The sequence below is a fragment of the Sylvia atricapilla genome, chromosome 5, assembly GCF_009819655.1.
Source record: "Sylvia atricapilla isolate bSylAtr1 chromosome 5, bSylAtr1.pri, whole genome shotgun sequence".
In the NCBI taxonomy this organism is placed as follows: Eukaryota; Metazoa; Chordata; class Aves; order Passeriformes; family Sylviidae; genus Sylvia; species Sylvia atricapilla.
This window is the reverse complement of record NC_089144.1, coordinates 47,585,601-47,606,209: the sequence shown is the minus strand read 5'-3', so window position 1 is coordinate 47,606,209 and position 20,609 is coordinate 47,585,601. Positions and strand designations below refer to the sequence as shown.

At 50.2% G+C, this 20,609-nt stretch overlaps 1 protein-coding gene and 1 pseudogene across 1 annotated transcript in view; one reads left to right on the top strand and one right to left on the bottom strand.

The window, feature by feature from the left end:
* Nucleotides 1–19,986, top strand: part of CACNA2D4 (calcium voltage-gated channel auxiliary subunit alpha2delta 4) — a 125,699-nt gene extending 105,713 nt beyond the window's left edge. The window contains exons 31-39 of the mRNA XM_066320233.1: nt 5,280–5,350; nt 6,193–6,268; nt 8,034–8,086; nt 9,050–9,105; nt 10,423–10,443; nt 15,370–15,487; nt 17,841–17,953; nt 18,599–18,681; nt 19,095–19,986. Of these exons, the coding sequence (XP_066176330.1) occupies nt 5,280–5,350; nt 6,193–6,268; nt 8,034–8,086; nt 9,050–9,105; nt 10,423–10,443; nt 15,370–15,487; nt 17,841–17,953; nt 18,599–18,681; nt 19,095–19,181 (678 nt within the window). The 3' untranslated portion in view covers nt 19,182–19,986. The remainder of the gene's footprint in view (nt 1–5,279; nt 5,351–6,192; nt 6,269–8,033; nt 8,087–9,049; nt 9,106–10,422; nt 10,444–15,369; nt 15,488–17,840; nt 17,954–18,598; nt 18,682–19,094) is intronic.
* On the bottom strand, nt 10,859–12,447 carry LOC136361077 (uncharacterized; annotated as a pseudogene).
* Nucleotides 19,987–20,609: the final 623 nt, after the last annotated feature.

The window sequence follows — 20,609 nt, the reverse complement described above, 5'->3', positions numbered from 1 at the left end:
AGTTGAATTGTGTAATAAGGGTGGCTGTGGAGTAATTAAATTCAACTGTGCAGTGAGGGGGAAGGCTCCCAGCAGAGTGACAGCACATCCTAGGTGAGGAAGGAGTTTGCAGTGATAAGGAAGGAACCAGTCAAAATATCTTTTGATCAGAAGAAAGAAAATTAGACTCCGTTCCCTTGGCACAGATGCTATTGAAGGATGATCTGAGACAGTCCCAGACGAAGGGAAGGGAAGGGAAGGGAAGGGAAGGGAAGGGAAGGGAAGGGAAGGGAAGGGAAGGGAAGGGAAGGGAAGGGAAGGGAAGGGAAGGGAAGGGAAGGGAAGGGAAGGGAAGGGAAGGGAAGGGAAGGGAAGGGAAGGGAAGGGAAGGGAAGGGAAGGGAAGGGAAGGGAAGGGAAGGGAAGGGAAGGGAAGGGAAGGGAAGGGAAGGGAAGGGAAGGGAAGGGAGCAGCACTTTTGAGTGCTTCTGAAGTCAAAGCAGGTGCTCTTCAGGAAAGGGAACTAGGGGAATGGTAAGACCAAAATGATAAATGCAAAAAAGGAAGACAAAATAATTTGAGCAAATTTGAAACAGGAAAACACCTAAAGAACTGGAGAATTTACTGGACTTGCAGCAGAGGAAGGAGCAAGGGAAGGGGCTCAGAATAGAAATAGAAATAAAAAATAAGGTGTGTGGTTCCACAGCCATTGCTAGGGAGCTGAAGGGGTGCAAGTTTGATGTGACATCCTGTGCAGCTGGGTAAAGTCAACACTACCAGCCACTGCATGGTTGAGCTACATTTTTCTGTTCTCTGATAAATTCACCACAGAGCTACTTCTTTTCAAAATAATTAAACCCCACAGTCCTGGATGTCAGAAAGTGATATGTGGGAACAGTCTCATAAACTGCAAAGCAATAAGTCAATAGTAAGAGTGGGCTCAGAGAAGAAATGGGAAAAGAAGGGGGTTTGTTACTGGCAGAATTGTGGAGTTTCATTAAAATTGCCATTGTACTGGAGTTAAAAAATGCAGTTTGGGTATTTCCAAAAGGCAGTAGCTCCAATCCCAGAAATTACTTTCCTCAAGATGTGACAAACAGGTTGAAATGGGAATTAAGGTAACAGAACTCCTGGTGGATGTGATTGGCACAAGCAGCACAGCTTCCAGAAGGAAGAAAACTTATCAGCTGTAGTTCTTTGGAAGTGTGGCAAAATCAGGAGATAAGGGAGACTAGATAACCTATTGCATTTCAGTTCTCTTCAGCCTTGAGCAGAGTCCCTTACAAGAAGCTGGTGAAACAGTGGAGCATGAAGTAGTGACCTTGATCTCAAAGTAGCTGGGACAGAAGAGAAAGAAGAAGATTTTTTAGATGGTCATTTAGATGGAAAACATCAGCTAGATGAGTCCCATGGATTCCCACTTGGACTTGGGTTGGTTAGCATATTCAGAATGGGCTGGCAAAAAGAAAAGGTGAGACTATGCATTCTGCAGGCACTGCACAGTGAGTTCAGAAAGGCTGAGATGAGTCTCTTGAGAGTCACAGAGCAACACCAATCAGCATCACAGAGGCACCATGGGGGGGGATACAAATACCAAGGGGAGCTTATTGCAAGGGATAACCAACCTCTTTTCCATAGGAAAGTGAAAACTGCCCTACCCAGCACACTGAATAGTCCACTAGGAGTGTCTCTTCAATGATGTGGTGTGCCAAAAAAACAGTAAAGCAAATGGAACTTGAAAAATAAAGGAGGGAAATGCTGTAAGAGTTGTAATGACTCCCTACTCTGGGAGGCCAGGTCCTATAAGTGTTTGGGGGGCTGGTGGTCTTAGGAATTGCTGTTTTCTCATCTGACCCCCATGGCGATTCAAAGATGCTTTACTGAGTCCTATGACATGTGTCCATTAGTGGAGACAGCTACACCCTTTAGCTGCCATATCACCTGTGTGTCCTCAGCACTGCCCTCCTGGGCTCTGCCTCTGTGCTTTCTCCTGCATCTTATGGGAAATGGGTTTTCCCAAAGCTCATCTCTGAAATATCTGACTAGCAGAAACATGGCATTGTAGTGGATTTGGGTAAATTATAAACATCATGCGCATGCCTCCAAGATCAGGCATTTTGGCAAGCACCAGAGCTGTCCTCCTCCAGGTTTTACCTTCCCTGCCCTCACAGAGTTCACCACTAGTTTTTGTTGGGATTTGGGGTTTTTTTTCTGATTTCTTTATCCTGTTCCAGTTACTGTTTTTATTTCCTGGTGGCACCATGAATCTCCACAGCATTAAATTCTACAGGGAATTCAAGACAGCAGCACTAAATCAATATCCTAGGTTCCCTAGCTTTGCCACCTGGATGCTGCTGCATGGGATCAGTTGTTGCAGTGTGGCCTTCCCTGCCCCATTCTGTAGTCTTTCCTCAAGGCATGCTTTAACATAATGCCCAAAAAAATCCTGTACCTGGATTTTTGTGGGTATTTTGGCTTTTCTGCCTGCCAGAGCTGCCTGCACCTCCTTCCCTGGGTGACCACACTGGAAATCAGAACAGCTTCCTGCAGGAATGGGATGAGGACAGTGTGGCTCAGGCTCTGCTCTCCTCTGCCCTTGGGATGGGGGATTGGCTCTAATAACCTCTGTATGAAGGCAGCAGGAAGCATACTGGCAGTTGGAAACCTCCATGGACAAGGGGGATTTTCATGAGTGACAAGTTGGAAGCTCCCTGCAGGATTACTTGGGGAAGAACGGGTAATCTCTTAATTCGAGCTGATCTCCCCATCCAGTCTCATCCCAGAGGGAGCAAAGAGTTAAAACACACAGCCAGGAGAAGGGAGTGAGTGAGGACCAGGTGCTCTTGGAGGAAGGGAAAATAAGTGGCAGGGTCAGGCTGTGCTGCAGGGAGGGCTGCTCTGTGTTTTCTGCCATGTCTGCAGCCCCACAGCCATCCCTGGGGTTTTGGCTGCCTCTCACTGCCAGTCACAGGCACAGCTGTGGATCACAGGTCTTGAGCTCCCTCAGCCTGCTGCATCCAGATGTTCCCTCCATCACTAAACCTCTTTTTCCAGGATTGCTGCCTTCTGCCCGAGGCATTTTGCAGAGGACATCTGCAAGCTCTGCCCTGGTGGAACTCCAGGGGCAGGGTGCAGGGAAGCAGCCAAAAGGCCAAGATGCCACCAGAGCTCAGAGCTCGTGGAGAAGCAAGGGCTGGCTCTGAGCCATTCAACAAGGAGGCTGCCTGCCTGCCCAAAGCCTGGGCAATTTGGCAGATCCTCTTTATCTACAGCTTCTGAGTGTACAAAAAGTGTAAATTGCTCAACCAGCAAAGCACGGATGCCTGTGAGCAGTGGTGCAGCCTTTGAGTCATGCATGCTCTGGGTTGCATGTCTTCCTTGTGCACAGCCTGCACACGTGCCTGTGCACTCATCATCTGCAGGGGGTGACACAGTGTGTGTCACACGGGATGTCACAGCAATGCTGTGTGCTGTCAACCTCTGAAAGGGCAAGGAAACTTGCCCAGAGATGGGAGTTAGGAGGAAAACACACCAGAGGGATGCCCAGGAGACCAGCAGTCACTGGAGGAAGCAGGATGTAATGAGAGCTGCTGTACAAAATGTTGCTCTGGTACAGCACCACTTTGGTTCCTGCCAAGTGATTCTTTTCTGTGTCACTGCCTGCACAGGGTGCCTAAACCAGCAGCAAGCTCTGAATGTCTGAGTCGGTGTTGGAGGCCAGTTTGCTGATGTCTCTCTGAGCACACTCCCTAGGCTGTGCTTGCACTAATAGCTCCTCATTCTTATACCTATGTAAATGATGCCCTACATGGAGAAATTCGGCCAGGCATCAGCATCTCTTGACAGGATGGGCCTCATTTACAGCCATGCTGAGGCCCCCTCTCCTTGCCCCACTGTCTGCAGCTTGCACTGTGTTAAATCTCACTGCTGGGTCTGCAGGCTGGTATGAAATGGAAGCAGCTGGCCTCTTCACCACCCTAATCAGATTGAAAGAGCAAGGGAGGTGAAAAAAGTTACTGCTTGCTCAGGCACATTTGACTGTCTGAAATGATTACAGCCTAAATGCTCAAAAGGGAGTTGATGTTATGTATCAATCTATACTGTGAAATGACTTCTAAAGCCTTTTGGGAAGAGGCTCATAGCCACGTAACATTGCTGTTAGATGATTACCATGTGGTGTTAGGTCAATCTGCCTAAGAGTTCGGGCTTTTTTTGGGGAAATGTCCCACTCAAATAAATGAAGTCATCTGTCATCTGCTAATACATGCTAAATGACTGCTAGCCTATCAGTGGGAAAGCAAAACATCCCACCCAGACTGTGTGAATGCTTCCATAACACATGGGAGCTATTTACTCTGTCAGGACCCATGAGCCAGGAAAACAGACAGAGGACAGCTCATATCCCCACTTGCATTATTTACAAACGTTTCATTTATTTGTCTGTGAACAAAGTAGTGGACTTGACAGGTTTGAAGCATTTTTGCAATAGATTTGCCATGGTTTAGTAATCAGGAAGGCCAGGATTGTTTGTTTAGGTAAATCTTTAAAGCAGCAGTTACCAGATTTGAGATTGGGTCTGTATTTGAGGTTACTGATTCCAAGGCATACATGGGACCAGAGGGCCACAAGCTCCACCTTTAGTTTGGGCATTTAAGCAGGACTGGGGGAATGTTGTCCCCCCCAAAGGCAAGTTAGTTCTAGCTATGCCAATGTACAGTGTGTAAGCTACAGGGAAAGATGTGTTTGTGTTGTGTTGTTGGGGTTACTGCCTGCTCAGAACTCACACAGCAGTGAGTTGTAAAATTGCATTTGCTACCTAAATAGATCTGTCCATCACACTTGTGCATGGTAGGCCAGCTCACCAAGGGCAGCAGGACAGCAGAGGCTTCCAAAACCACTGTGGCCATGGGTAGCAGAGAGGCTCAAATGGAAGACTCAGGCATTCAGGTCCCGAGAACATGGATTCCCAATAACCCACAGGAGAGTCCAGGCTTCCAGTGATTCAGCATGCCTGGGTCTCTGCAGCTTGAGTCTGCCTTTTTCTGACACAAGCTGCAGAGACTTACGTGGGCTAAATCATTTCCAAGCATGGTAGGGATGGTGCAGGATGCCCAGCTGGTGATGGGGGAAGTCCTCCCTCAAGCTTTCCAGCCAGCCAAAGGACAAAGCTCAGCATTGCCTCCTTACAGAAACCCTCCTTGTGTACAGCAGGCCTCCAGACAAATTGCATCAGCTGGAGCCTGATCAAGCTGATTTGAAAAATTTACAGTTTATTCTGTTTTTCCCTTTTTGTGCTTGCAGACTGGAAAATTTTTTGGTGCAGTGGATGGCTCAGTGATGACCCAGCTGCTGAACATGGGCATGTTCAGGCGGTAAGTGGGGGATCTCCACACTACTTCTTGTTCTTCACTGGTGTGTGGGTCAGAGCATGTTGGTCCCTCTAAGAAGCTAAGAAGCACTTGAGCAGGGAAAATGCACATGCTGATGGTGCATGTGACTCTCTTATTCAGACACAAGAGCTCCTTTAGCTACCTGCCCCCTCTGCTGACTCGCTCAGCCATCATCAGCACACACACACACTGTTTCTCCTCATCTCTTGCTCTTCCACCTGCTGCAAAACACAGACAGAGGTAGAAACTTCCAATGTCTGTGTGACCAGAGAGAAACTGCTTCTCTGTCTTTTCCAGGGCAAGATGTCATGAGAAACATTTCTTGGCATTTTGGGTGCACTAGTGCTTCGGTTCCTCCTGCCACATGGAAAGCCCTTTGGGGAGTGGTTGTCTGAGAGCCCCACAGATGCAGCATTGCAGCTGCCTGACCACATTTCTCTTTCTCTTAAAAATACCTCTGCTCACCTCACTCTACTCCCTCAGCTGATGTCAAAAGAGAGTTCAGAGTTTCAGTGGCTTGAAAACAGGAACTAGGGGGACCTGAGGTAGCTACAATTATAATTCCTCTACTTCATAGCCTGCTTTCCTCACTGCCTGAAATTAGGGACATATTTCCTCCTGTACTGACCCAGTTACATTAATCCAGAGCCTGTATTTCTTGCTCTGCAAGATCCAGCAAAGACATGTGTAAGCAGGTCACTTCTTTAGTGAATCCAGGAAAACAGTTCATACATGACATTTTCTGAGCAAAAGCTGATGTGTCTGTCCCATGGGTGGCTGCATGGCTTGCTTTTGACTGCTTGCTTGTTGTGTTTTTCTTGCAGGGTGACCATGTATGATTACCAGGCAATGTGCAAGGTGCCCTACCACCACCACAGCGGTGCCCGGCCCCTGCTCAGTGTATGTATTGTCCCTCCCTGGGCTGGCTTCCTCCTGCAGGGCAGCTCCAACATCCTCCAAAAAACTTCAGGAGATCTTTGCTTTCAGCTTATGGCACTGTCCAAACTCACCTCAGGCAGATTCCTGAAGCAGTGGTGGCCACTGATGTTAGTTTCCAGTGTGGCTCTCTGTTGCCTTAAAAGATCTCACTGAAAATTGGAAGGACAGGAGCAGGCTGGCAGGTTCTATGGCAGGTTCTCCTGGAAGCCAAGGAATCAGCTGGCAGCTGAAATGAACAGAAATGCTTGTCCAGGGCATGTTTTTACTCAGCTCAAGAAGGAGAGCTGCAGTGTCAGGGAGCAGAGCACGTGGGGAAAACTGGCAGTCACTGGGGAGGGAAGAGTGAGCTTGGAGCAGGTGTGGAGCAGAGTGCTGTAGCCCAGGGAACAAACTAACAGAGTGAAGGGTTTTACCAATACCCAAATACAACCTCTCTTTAGGCTGATACAAACTCACACTCTAATCCCGCTCCACCTTCCTAACCTTGTCTCAAACAGGCAGAACAAAGTAACTACTCAACAATTAGGCCACTTCAAATTGCTTGACACAGCCCTAAACAGGGATGTGTTCCTTATTGTTGTGATCCTTTGATACTGGAAGGAGTGTAGGAAGTACTCCTTACATTGTGACATTGTCATTTCTTTCCAGTAATATAATTTTCAACAAAATATTACCTTTTAACAGCATTCTTAACAATAACACTTTCTACAATGTCTGGTCTGCAATGGCTATGCTTAAGCTGGCTAGATAACATGGTGATTGTAGTGAAAATATTTGCTTGATTATGTCCTCCAATTCTGATCACTGAAAGAAATGTCACAAACTATGAGCTGCCAAAAATGAGGTGAATTGGGAAGAGAATAAAAAGGTGAGCATCCAGCCTCCATCTCTCATCTTCTCCTCTTAGCAAAACCCTTGAAAGGAAAAAATCAAGAAAAGTCAGTTTTTCATATACAGACATAAAAATCAATCAAATTCCCAACCATCTCTACATTTTACTATTTGCTGATTTATTTTGGCTGAAGTCATCAGTAATGGAACATTATCCTGTATCCTGTGACTACTGCATCTGTTTTGGCTTTGAGGATATGGGCATGATTATGAGAGGGGGAGATGAAAATTAGACATGGTTACCATGAAGAAAAGAAGCAGCAGTATCCTCTGCAGATGAATTGTCTCTGGGATAATGCTGGATTTCCAATTTGTAGCTGAAAAGCAAGAAGATGATAGAAGTCATGCCATCTTGAGGAAAAGCTGGATGAAAGCACAGTTAAGCATAATCAATCAATGGCAGATAATACTAAATCCTGGACAGTGCTGTCACTTGTCCCAGAAACACCACTTGCTCTCAGAACACAAAAGCATCCTAAACTGGTGGTGTCCCATTTAGCTGTGTTTCACTCCTGCTCTGAGCTCTGAAGGTCATCCACACTGGAGAGAAATCATCAGGCAATTACATCTTCAAAGTCCTTCAGACATTCCTGATAAACTCCCTGACCCTGATGGGGAGGGGGTGAGGAGGTATTATTAGTAGCAGGGCAGCTCTGCTGCCTTCTGATGTATTTTGAACATTTTCCAGTGATGCTCAGACCTTGAATTTCCAGCCTGTCTTCAAGAGCTCTGATCGGTGGAGGGACTTAGTCTAAAATGTGGGGTGCTGCATAATAATTATAAACTCTCTGGCCAGGTCCTTATGGTATTTCTCATTTCTTCCTTTGTTCTCCAGCCAATTTATGCCTTTGTAGCTGCAGTGAAGTGGCTGATAAGTGATTTCCTCATGTGAGTACCAAAAGAGGGGGTTGTTTGGGAGGCTCAGAGCAGGAGGGGCAAGAGCTGGGAAAGCTGTGAGTGGAAGCCCCCACAGAGGGCATTGCTGTCAACCTGCTCCTGACATTCAACTCTGCTCCGTGCCCCTGGGAGACACAAAGCTATTACTATTGCCATTTTGAGAGGCAGAGGCCCACAGCGGGGCTGGGATTTACCTGAAATCACTCAGTACAAAGTGCCTGAGTCAGAAATAGGACTTGTGTCTCCTGGGGCTCCGTGCAGATCCTTGGTGCCGAGTCCTCCTGCTTGTCTCGTTTGCCCGTGAGGAGTGAGTGCACATCTTCCTCTCACAGGGGGACAAGGCTGAAGGCAGCTCAGCTCTGAGGGCCAGGCAAGGAGGGAGAGAGGGGAGACTCTTCTCTAGGGTTTGGGTTCACCTCAGACTTCTGGGGTGAATCAGAGTTCAGTTCAAGCTGAAGTCAGGATGGAAGTGGCACTGCTCAGCTCGCTGGGTGTGCAGAAAGGGAGATGTGGTAAAGGTCCAGCTCTGAGGACTTTAGCCTGTTGTACAGAACGATTCCATGCAGTTGCCTCCAAGCAGCCAGAGTGTGGGCTTCTGATGGCCATCATTTCTGCGCCTCAGCTGGGTCCTGCAGTGGCTGAATCCCTGACCAGCCTCAGAAATTATTATCTCCCCATACTTGTTCCTTCCTACACTGACGAGCCCCTTGCACAGGGTTATACTTCAGGAAAAAGTCCGTTCAGATCTTCCACAGTACAGATCCACAGAGCTACATTCTAGCATGTGGAGAGGGGAAAAAAAATTAATTTAAAAAAAAAATCAGACTTGCACTGCCAAAAATTTGTAGTAAACATTTTAGAACTGATACTCAGTGGGCAACAGGGCCATCTCCCTGACACCTGCATCCTTCCAGGCTGCTGAAAAAGCATCCTCTGTTCTTGCTCTTTTGACAGCTTCCTTTTGGAGTTTAACATGAGTAGCTTCTGGCACTCAGACAACTTGGCAGATGGTGAGTACACTAGAGTCCAGCAGCCCCATAGCACGTGAGTGTTGCAGCCACTGGTGACAGCAGAAACTGCATGGGGAAGCCTGGCCTTGTGCAAGGAGCCTGCCCTCTGCCCCACACCCCTTCCTCCATGGACACTGGAGTCCAGCTTCCAGATCTCTCCCTATTTCCACCCCCCATTCCAGCAGCAGGATCAGGGTGAGGTAGGTGCTGCTCAGAGCACACTGCTTGCTTCCCTTGGGGTAATTTGCTGAGGAGAGGGGAGACCTACCCCTACGTAGGACCTTCCTGAGGACCCCTACCCTATGTGCAGTGGGGTGAGAGAGGCCATCAGCTGCAAAGAACTTCTCTTGGAAAGCCTCCCTTCCAGTCTGCTCCAGGACAGGACAGAGCAGGGGTGAAACAGGAGTCTCTCTAGTGCCTAGCAGACAGAAACCTTAGAGTTCAGCAACACACAGAGGGTTTTCACTTCCCCACTGGACCTGCTCTGGAAGGGAGAAGAAGATGGCACATGGCATTGCACAGGAACTGAGTTCAGCTGAGGGATGTGTGTGGCTTGAAATCCAATGACCTGTCCTGCAGCTGAAGTGCTGCCTGCTGAAAACAGCCCAGGAAATCTTTGCAGTCCCAGCGCAGCCCCTGCAGGCAGGGGGGATGCTATTGGCCCTGAGGAGACTCAGAGGGGAAGGGGAGGAGTGCTCTGCACAGCCAAGTAGGGGCTGTAATTAGTCTTGCTAATTACTGACCACTAGCGGTGCCTTTAGTGGGGACACTGATACCTTCCATGCCAGCTGTGGGGCTGGGTCTCCTGCACTGAACTCTCCCGGCAGAATGGGGAAACAGTCGTTTTTTGAAAGTGAAATTCCCCTCTTGAGAGGGAGTTCTGTGGGTGCTATTTAGGTCACACTCTCCACCTCCAAAGAGATGGCAGCTGTCCTCTGAGCAGCCCTGACTGCTATGTAACACATCAGGACAACAGGAGTGGCCTCATGCAGGAATTGGTGAGGAAGAGTCAGATGGTGCAGTGCTCATGGCACTTCTGGAGACTCCTCCTTCATTGGAGCAGGCCAGAGTGGTGTTTCTGCTGTGGATGTTCTGTGCCTGCCTGATTTAGTCTGTGCTTGAAGAGAGCAGAAAGGGAGGGCAGATGTCACTGGTGTCCTGCTCATCACATTTCCTTTTGTGCTTCCTTCATCTCTTTCCCACATCACCTCCACAACTGCTGTGTGCAAATTCATGTCTCCATGTCGCTGCCATCCTGTGAAACTGTCACATGTCTCCATCATCACTGTGTGTCTGTGTGTCATGGGACTTCTCCAGCCAAGGCTGTCTTCCATCACTGTAAGTAGAACCACCTACTAGTTAGAAAAAAAGAGAATTAACTAGAAATTCCTAGGCTAGCGAAGACTTTTTTCCACCTTTTGTACAGTGGAGGATTTGCAGAAAGGTGTGACAGGGCCAAGGCAGAGCCTGGCTCTGTTTCCCTGGTCTGCAAAGAGATGCTGTCGCTCATTTAACTGGCTGAGCTGGTGATGGAAGGTCTGTCACTGAGAAGTTGATAAAAGAAGGAACACAGGAGCCTCCTGAGGGGCTGCAGTCACAGACAGCACCATCACTCATTGCTGTGGCCTGCCTGGCCCGTGTTCCATGGCATGTCCTTCACCGTGGTTCCCAGCTGGCCCATTCTTCCCAGCTGATATTCCCAAAGACCAACCCCTGCCTTCTTTCAGGACAAACTGCATGGCTCTTGGAGACTTCAGTTAATAACAAGCAACTTAAGTCTTCTTTTCCACACACCATGGCTTAGCTCGTTGTGATAAATCCCAGCCCAGCTCTGGGATAATGCAGGAGGGCTTTCAAGCAGTTCAACTGATAAGTATAGGCTGTAGCTCATAAATCCACTCCTGCAGGCGAGTGAGAAATTCCTCCAAGACAGAGTCCAGACTGCGCCTGTGTTTGGATCTCCCTGCTTCCATATCTGGCTCATGTGTGCCAATTTGCTCTCTGCCCAGCAAGACGTATGTGTGAGACAGAGATGGAGAAATAGAGACAGTTGGAATGTGTCTCACTGGATGGAGAAGAGGAAGAGCAAGAGAGGGTGTCTGCAGAGGGAAAAAATGAGTGTCCATGTGTGTGGGGGAGTAGCAGGGTGGAAGAATACTATTGGGGCTGGAAGAAATGGATTGCACATGTTGTTAAGAAGGGGCTGTAGGTTTTTGCCAGAGACGTTAACATTTTCTTGACTGCACGCCAGGGCTGATGTATGCGAAAAATATGAAGCGAAGGAGACATTTTGTGAGAGAGAAATGGAGCACACACATTTTTTCCGGGTTATGTGCAGAGGAATTAACGATCAGGGATCTAATGCTCTCCCTTGCCTCACTGTGTACCTCTGGCTCTGCAGCACTGAGCCTGTTCCTGCTTCCCAAGTTCTCTTGTTTTTTGGGAAGGTGAGACTTGCTGTTGGAATATGGGTGTGATGTATTCAGACCGCATTCATCACACAAATCTGCTTTTCAGAGGTGGTGAGAAGACGTGTTTGCTGCCACAGATTTTTCTCTGCTCTCACCATCTCAGTTTCTCTCTGTGTTTGCAAGGGCTTCTGCTTTTATGGACATCAGCACAGGTTTGAAAGCTTTTAATTAAGCCAAAAATACTTCCAGCCAAGGCATGCAGCCTAGAAAGAACTATTTCTAGAATTCTGTAGATCATAAAAGTTTCTCCTTTTTTTACTGCACAGTAATGTACACAGAATATATTTTACAAGATAATTGGTTAAATTCTCTGTTTTTATATTGGTAACTAGGTGGCAGATTTTGTCACGTGTCCCAGAGTAAATCCTCTGACTGGAGTGCATGATTTATGCTGGTGGGAAAGAGTTCACAATCTGGGCTCTACAGTTCATAACGAGGCACAGCAACTGCCCTTGCTGCTCAGAAGGATTGGTTGCCAAATGTCTGACAAAGTCTTTCTGCAAGTGCAGATGGTAGCAACGACAGCCTGGAATTAACTCACTCTTTGCTATAAAGTTTGCAATTTGTTATCAGCTCCTCTGGCTGTTTACTAATCCCTGACCAGCAGACTCTCAGGGCGCTGATAACATTTTGATGTCCAGCATGTGCATGCAGAGGCTCAGCCTGAGCCTTTTGCTGATGATGTACACGCTCCTGGGCTTCTCTGAACCTCTCAATACTGCTGCAGCTGCATTGCTTCCCAGCAAATTAAGTGGCAGAAGGCTTAAGTTTAATCTCTGTCATAGGTCTTGTCTCTGTGCAAGAGTTAGATTTTTTAAAGCAGCTTCTTTTCATTCAGTTTGTGCCAGGAAAAAAGGGAAAAAAAAAAAAAAAAAAAAAAAAAAAAAAAAAAAAAAAAAAAAAAAAAAAACACCACACCTTAAGGTCTGTCTGTGCAGGCCACTTCTGCCAGTTTAAAAATACACCTTGGTGCTGGCCACATTTATCTTTAGTTGACTTTTCCTTTGTGGGGCCTGGTTCTTCAAGCCTACCATGGCAGCCTTCATCCCACACTGGCTGAGGCTGAGAGGCCTCAGATCCACTTCCATTGTGCCTTTTCCAAGCTGATGGTCTCATCCAGCCCTCCCTGCACCCTGTCCTTCACACCACTGTATTGTATCTTGCTTTAACTCCATCTGCTTTGATGGTGTTATAAAAGGAAGCTACTAAAGGACATGATATTAAAACAGGAGCTAGTAAAGGGTGTCATTCTTGACCAGGGACAGGGGGAAAATGAGGTCTTGGTATGTCAGGGCTCTTTGCCATATGTTCCATATGTGCAGTATGTCCAATTCTTGCAAGCAGTTTGCCCCAACTTTACAAGGTCACCTTTGTGGTGATCACAGAGATTCCTCTGAGCAGGAACTGCAGAGTTCTTTGCCAACAGCTGTGCTGCAGTGGCAGTGCTGTAAATCCAGGGGCAGCTCAGCAGCACTGTGGTGGTTTGTGGCTGAGGGACCAGTGTGTGGTCCTGCCACGAGCATGTCCTTGAGAAGGGCTGTCCCTTGTGCAGGCTGTGATGGCCTGGCCACCTGTTTCAGGGTTTGGAGCTGCTTTCCCAGCCCCCAGTATAGTGAAAGAAATGCTGCTCTGTTTCTCACACTTCTTTAGTCTTAGTTTGGGGACTTTCCTTGCCAGAACACACTTAACCAGCCCTGCAGCTGCTCAGAGCCAGAAAGTGTTTGCAGCTTCTCTCCTTACAGTGTGAACAGGGATATTCTGCATGCCCCATCAGAAGTGTCTGAAATTCACCTCAGAAACGGTGTCGTTTTCTGCCCATCCCAGGTCTTCCCAGGACAGTCAGTCCCTGTGATGGGTCATTCTCCACCGGCAGAAATGGGGGAGGCTTTTCCCTGCCTCTGCAGCGTGGGGTTTGCACAGAGGGATAGCAAATGGTGGCAGAGCACAGCCAGACAGCTCCTGGCTGGTGGCAGAGGTGCTGCCGGCCCCTGGAATGACAAGTTGGGCTGATTAATTCAGTGTGAACCCAGGGTGAATACAGAACGAGGCATTGTGCTGCAGTCGGCCTCTGTGTGCTTTTGAATCTGTGCAAAATGAACCTCACCGTGTCACCAAAAGGTGGGTGCCATAGTCTGGTAGGATTTAAGCAGGGGACTGCCTCCTGAGTGCTGCTTTTTGAACAAAAAAAAGTGCTTTTTCTGAACAAAAGCACAAAGTACAATTACCAGAGACTCCGCACTGCAGGGAGGGGGTTGAGTGCCCATCATATTCACCTGGGCAAGGCATTAGAGGCAAGATTGGGCTGCAGTTCCTGGCTCTTAATGGATGTCTTGTGTTGCTGGATTGCCATGGTGGGGAGAAAAATCAGAGAAAATCATACAGGTTTTGTCTCTCTCGTGTAATCCACATTGTGTTTAGACGGCAGGCTCTGCGGGGAGGCGCCTGCTGCTTTCTGCCCGCTCCGGCAGTGCCGGGGGAGAGGAGCCCATTGCTCCCAGCAGTGAGGGGTTTACAGTGATGTAAATCACCCATCCAATCACGGATGCCCTCTGGATGCCTGCTCACCATACATTTGCTGATTAAAACCCAAGTTGCTGCATTTTTGTGTAAATCCTCAGCGCTTCTGCTGCAAACTGGGCGTCCTCCAGGTGAGGAGGACCCTCTTCCCTGCTGGTCCCCCCAGGAGCTCTGCCTGTGCTGCTGTGTGGGTGGGGGCTGCAAACTGAGGCTTTTGTGCTCAGACCCAAAGCTGATGTAGAAACCATTTCTCGTCCTTGCTGCTGGCTGAGCCACGACCACCTCTGCCCTAGCAACAAAGCTTAACATTTCCAGCGGCAGTCCCCTGTGTCCTACAGAGGCAAGAGCTGGCTTTGCTACCTCCAACTGCAGGAAATAATTGCCAGGAGGGCCCAAGGCAGTAGTTTCAGGCAAGACAGATTTTGCTCAACTCCTAGAAAGAGTGCTCTTGCTTCTTGAGGGAGGCTTAGTGAAGTGGTTCAGCTCCCCTTCATCCCCAAATTAGTTTGGGAGCCCCCCAGAGTGTGACTGATGAGTGATGGAGCAGCTGCTCCCTCCAGGAGCCAGTGCTGTTCATTAGCTGGGTCTCTGCTGGTCTGCCAAGGCTGTCATCTGTTTCCTTGTGCTCTCAGGCCAGATCTGTTCGCTGCTGGTGGTTTCTTCTTAACATGACACCTATTGAGCCCCTCCAATTTCCTGCTGTGGGCTCGCTCAGAGGGCTCAGGAGGGATGAGCAGCTGCTGAGAGCCCCACCGCAGGGACACAGCGTTCCCGCAGGGACACAGCCCTGGGAACGGGCACGGAGCACCAGCCAGGCACAGGTTTCAGTGTTTAAAAACTGCATCGGCCAGGGCTGGCTTAGGCAAGAGGAATTTCTGGTTCAGGAGGGCCACCCGAGCTCCTTTGAACACAGCGGTACCTGTGCCCGTATGTCGCTGCCCGCCTGGCCAGGGCCATCCCTGGGGTGGCTAGGGGGACCCCTGGGGTGGCCACTGTGGCCTCTCGGCTGCAGCCTGGGCACGGCAGGGTCCGGGCTTGCTGCAGGAGGCGATATCGGAGGCTTTTCTCACCATGGCTGGTTTTCCCACACCACCTAGTGGGAGCGGGGATCACTGCCTGCTGCTTTCTGCAGCATCTCCTGCCCCTTTCTCTCCGCTGGGCACCGGCTCCCGGCACTGCTGGAGGAAGCTGCTCCTGCAAAGTCCATCCCAGGTCTGGGATGTTCCCATGTCCGTGTGAGCACCCCCCTGACCTCTGTCCCGGTGTGTCCCCGCAGCTCACAGGCACAAGAAGCACGACATGCTGCAGCCCTGCGACACCGAGTACCCCGTGTTCGTGTACGAGCCGGCCATCAAGGAGACCAACGGGCTCATCGACTGTGGGGACTGCCAAAAGTAAGAGCTGCAGCTTCCCTGGCAGGGGCCGTGTCCCAGGGCTGCTGGGGGTGACAGCAGCATGAGAAGGGTCACCTGCCACTGCCCCAATGGCCACGTGTGGTCATTTACTCTGTTAGCTCTGCAACTACTCTAAAATAAAACACAGAAATGGAGTCAATCCAAAAACAGACTGCCCAGTGAAATCCCATTGCATATGCCTTTTAGCCTCTTTTTAAAATACAATGGAGAGCAACCACACTGCATTCAGATGTTTTGAGAAAGACCCATTTGGGCATTGGCACAAATTCAGATGTTTTGAGAGAGAACCATTTGGGCACGGCCACCACGACATCCCCAGCTCTGACCACAGAGCCATGCTGGACAGAGAGGGGGAAGAGACCAGGGTGCTGATTCCTAAAAAAAAAAAAAAAAAAAAAAAAAAAAAAAAAAAAAAAAAAAAAATTAAAACCATCTGTTAATAAGCAGAGGTGGCGGAAGAACAATTTAAATATGTATATCTTTCCATTCCAGAGATTTCAGAAAGGAACTTTTTATCTTCTTTCATGTTTCTGGCAAAAGTTTTCTTCTTAGGAAGTTCTCCTCTTTGCAATGCTCTTGGCTTTCTTTTTTTTTTTCTTCTTTTATTTTTTTTCTTTTTTTTTTTTCCTTTTTTTCCCTTCATTTCTATCCTTTTCTGTATTTTGCAGAAACAAGACAAAAAGCAGGGATGGGGAACAAAACATAAGTGTTAGACTGAAAGAACTGAAAACAAGGGTCCACTTTTTATTTCCCATTTTTATTGTAAGTGAATGGAAAGTCGAAAGTAACAGGAAAGTCATTGTGAAAAGAGGCTGTTTTCAGTGGTTGCATGCTGCCATCAGCAATCACATGTGGAAAGGTGACAAAAAAGATGAATTTCCACTGACCCAGCTTTTCCTAACGTGAGGAGGCCAAACAGATCTGACTGAAATTGCTCCTAAAAAAAAATACAAAGCAATCCTACCTAGTACTCAGTATTGGATCAACTGCAGGAAAGACTTAAAGGTTAGAAAAACAGCCTCCATTAGTTGGCTTGGCTCTAGGAAAACCAGAGCCTTGCCAAACATTGTTTCAGAATAGGTTGCAGATTTGATGACAACAAGGTGTTGTATTGAGCTCTGGGCGCATCCAGAGGAACGGAGTGACCTCTTTGGGTCACAGATGTCAGCCACAGGCAAAACCTGGCCCTGCCCTTTCCCTGCTGGAGGCAGCACCTCACCAGTACTGGAGCTGCAGCTGCTGTGTCCTGCTTGGCTCCTTTGCAGTTACAGTCTCTGGCTCCCAGGTGTCTTTGTGCATCTTCTACCCAGATATTTGGGAGAGACTCCCCCCTGCACCAGGCTCTGTGGGGCATTAGCCTGGCCTGCAGGCATTCCTGATCACATCCCACAAGCTCCTGGTGGAGCGGGGGTGGGCTGGGTGCTCCATCCTGGCCACAAACATTGGCTTGGGGATTGATGGATGCACGGGGCATGTCTGTCCTGGTGGCTGAGTCTGTGCATGGGTTGAGGGCTGCTTGTCAAAGCTCATTAGTCAGGGAGCACTAATGAAATGGTCAGCTGCTCTGACATTTGACACCTTTAAAAGGGAACACGGAAATCCCCGGGGGCTGGAAGGCAGCAAGGCCAGGCGCTGAATATCCAGGGACACTGGGCACTCCTCCAGCAGAGTCAGCTTGCCCAGAGGGCACAGCCCCACAAACCAGTATTTCTGTTCCAGAAGCCCTGCTAGCAGTGTGGGCACGCTGAGCCTGGTGTCCCCAGCCTTCCCTGTGCCCAGCGGCTCCAGGACATGCTGGCTCCCTGCCAAACACCACTTGGTCAGTCCCATCACACCAGTGTGGCCCACAGTGTTACTGGCTTCCTCATTTCTCTCTCCAGGAATGTGAAATTTAGCACAACTGCTCCTCCCAGGACCACAGAACACAGACACCCTTGCACTGTACAAGCACACACATGAACATACATTAAACAGGCATTGACAAACCTCTGGGAGAAGCCAGGCTTTGCTCAGGTGTCACTGCTGTGATGGGCTGCCCCATTTGGGGGGGTTGTGTTGGGTTTGGCTGGTTGATTGGGTTCTTGGGTTGGTTGTGACTTTTGTGCCTAGCACGGAGTTGTAGATTTGAGCCAAAAAGAGACCAAAAAGGGGTGTCAATGGCACTTCTCCCTGTGTACCCCTGCTCATTGGTCTCTCCTGCTTTCTGCTGGCTTTCTGCTGCTCCCAATGATCTCTGTTTTCTTTCCATTTCTTTGCTGTGGTTCAGGCAATGTCAGGGCTGCTGCCCTGGGCTGGAGAATTGTGTTCTTTCTCACCTGCTCTTCCCTTGCAGGATGTTTGTGGCCCAGCAGATCATCAGCAGTAACCTCCTGCTCCTCGTCACGGACACTGTCTGCGATTGCAGCATCTTCCCACCCGTCCCAATGGATGCAAAGGAGGTCAAATATATCCTTCCATGCATGGCAGGGAGGCAGGGCCCCACAGGCCCTGTCAGGTCCGTGTTTGCCAGGGTGGAAAATGCACTTCTGCTGCCACTGCCATGGGGGTGGAGAGCACGGCCTGGCTGGGAGAGGTCTCCAGCCCGTGCAGGGTGACCTGCCCTTCCCTCATCCTGCCTGGGTGGTGCAGGAGTTCAGGACCTCTGTACCAGCAACCAATATGATTGAGGAGAAGCCATTTATTGTTCATATTAGTTTATATTTATACATTCTAAGACTACCCTTCACACATTATTTCATTGGTCCCTCTATCCTGTCCATGCATCCAGCACACACTCTTCAGGAAATATGATACAGGTCATCTCTTCATGGGCCCCCTTTATCTAATTCTTGCATTCTTGGTATTCTGCTTCTCAGGCTCTTCTTTCTTGATTTAGCACTGTTCCTGTCTCAGTAACCGTGACGGATTCCTGAGAGTTCTGATAAGGGTAACTGAAGATGGTCGGGCTGGTGCACATTCTGGCCTGAGCTGACCAGATACGCTGGAACAGGGCGGTGCAGTTACACCCAGCCGAGCTTGCATGGGGGCCCCGTGGGTCCGGGTGGGTTCCTCCCCTGCCCTGTCCGCAGCCAGCCCTTAACAGCCTCGCACACAACGCCTCGGTGAAGTGTGAGCGGATGCGCTCGCAGAAGCTGCGCCGGCGGCCGGACTCGTGCCACGCCTTCCACCCTGAGGTATCCGGGGACAGGAGGGACAGCACGGGCTGGGTGGCACCACGGGCATCCCAAAATGCGCCCGTGTCTCCTCTTGCAGCCTTGCATGGGGTGCCCGTGCTGCCGGCTGGAGCAGGACACGGTGAATCCACTGAGGGGTTCCTGGCAGGAGGATTTCACATGGGTACCCCTGGGAAGGGCTGGAGCTGGGAAACCGCAGGGTCGGGAGCAGGCGCGCACACACGCACTCCCTGCCAGGAGCCCAGTGCCCTCCCAGCCCACGGGAGGCTGCTGTGGCCGGCAGGAATCAAACCTGAGCCTTCCCTGGCTCCCGGTGTGATCCTTTGGACACAGGCATTGCTCAAAGGTCATCACCCAAAGGTGACAGGCTGTCCTGGCAGCAGGCAGGCTGACGCCTTGTCTCCCGTCCGCAGGAGAACGCCCAGGACTGCGGTGGCACCGCTGGCATCTCCGTGTGTCCCACGCTGCTGCTGCTGCCCCTGGTGCTGCTCCTGCGGTGACGCTGCCTGGGGAGGAACCCGGCGGGACGGAGCAGAGCCGGGGCGGGAGATGGGGTGGTCCCCTTCTGGGGCACCCTCTGCGGCTTCCTGAGCTGTCCTGCGCCACCAGCTCCGGCACGGTGCCTCCTGTGGCGAAAGGAGATGCCAGAAGCAGCGGGCGCAGCTCCTGGCACAGCAGCTGCTGAGCGGCTCCTCCCGGGCAACGCTCCCGGCCCGGAATGCTGCGAGCATCGGCATGGAGAACATTCCACACCGGCCTGCCTCCCGCCGAGCCTCCTGGCGCCGGCAGAGCAGCAGGGGACACCGCCCCCGTTCCTCAGGGGGATTCTGAACTCCCGGGGCATGTCCTGGTGCCGGGGGTGGTCCTCAGGCGGGACCCCAGAACACGGCACCAAAGCTGACCTGCACCAGCCTCAGCTGCAGCTGGACTGCAGAGCTGCAGCCACACCAGCGCTGCCAGGGCCTCTCCCAAGGAGCAGCATCTTGTCTGCATGTGGACTTACCTCTGTTGTGTGACCCGCAGAAGAGACTTACCTGCTCTCTTCATGGCAGAAGCAGCTGAGGAACAGGCACATTTCCCCTGGGAGCAGCATTGCCCTGCTCACTGCAGCTGCCCTTGGCTGTTCCCTGCCCTCAGCTGGCACTCCCAGCTGGTGGACACGGGCCATTTCACACAGAGCTTTATGGACAATGGGTGGGGAACACCCATTTTTCTCTCTCTTTTTTTTTTTTTTTTTTTTTTTTTTAATGAACTGTTCCATACTATCCCATTAAAAACAAATACATGGCATATTCTACATAGACACCGTAGCTCCAGCATGCCTGGTGGTCATCACAGCCCTACACAAACCCCAGAAAGCCGTGGGGACAGGGTGTGGGTGGACGGACTGCCAACACAGCTGTGGCGGCCCCAGGGCAGCAAGGCAGAGCCATTCCCTGGTCACTTTGGGAGCAGGGACCTTCCAGGACCTTAGAGCCACCGCTGTGGGGTTTTGCGTGGCTGGAGGCAGTGTCACAGCAAAGAGGAGAAGAACCGCTGCAGCACTGGGAGTCGAAGTGGAGGAGGAGAAGGTTCCAGGCTTCAGAGGCAGTGACCTTATCAGAGCCAGCAGCAGCCAGGGAGGATGAAGGCAGGATGGAGGGAGAAGGGGCGGCTGTCAAGGCCCAGGAGCTGGGAGCTGCTCACAGATGGAGGAGCTCGGGGCAGCCCCAGGCTGGCACGGCTCCCCCAGCCCCTCGTGCCTGCCCGTGCTGCCTGCCCTCCTGGGCACTGCTCTCAAGGATGACCTCCCTGTCAGAAAGGATTAGCAGCCCCATGTCCACTCAGCTTAAATAGGACATATAGATGCACGTTGCTGTGGGTGAGCCATGCTTGGCTTCAGGTGCACTAATCCACAATAAACACGGTCCTGCAGAGATACCTGCACT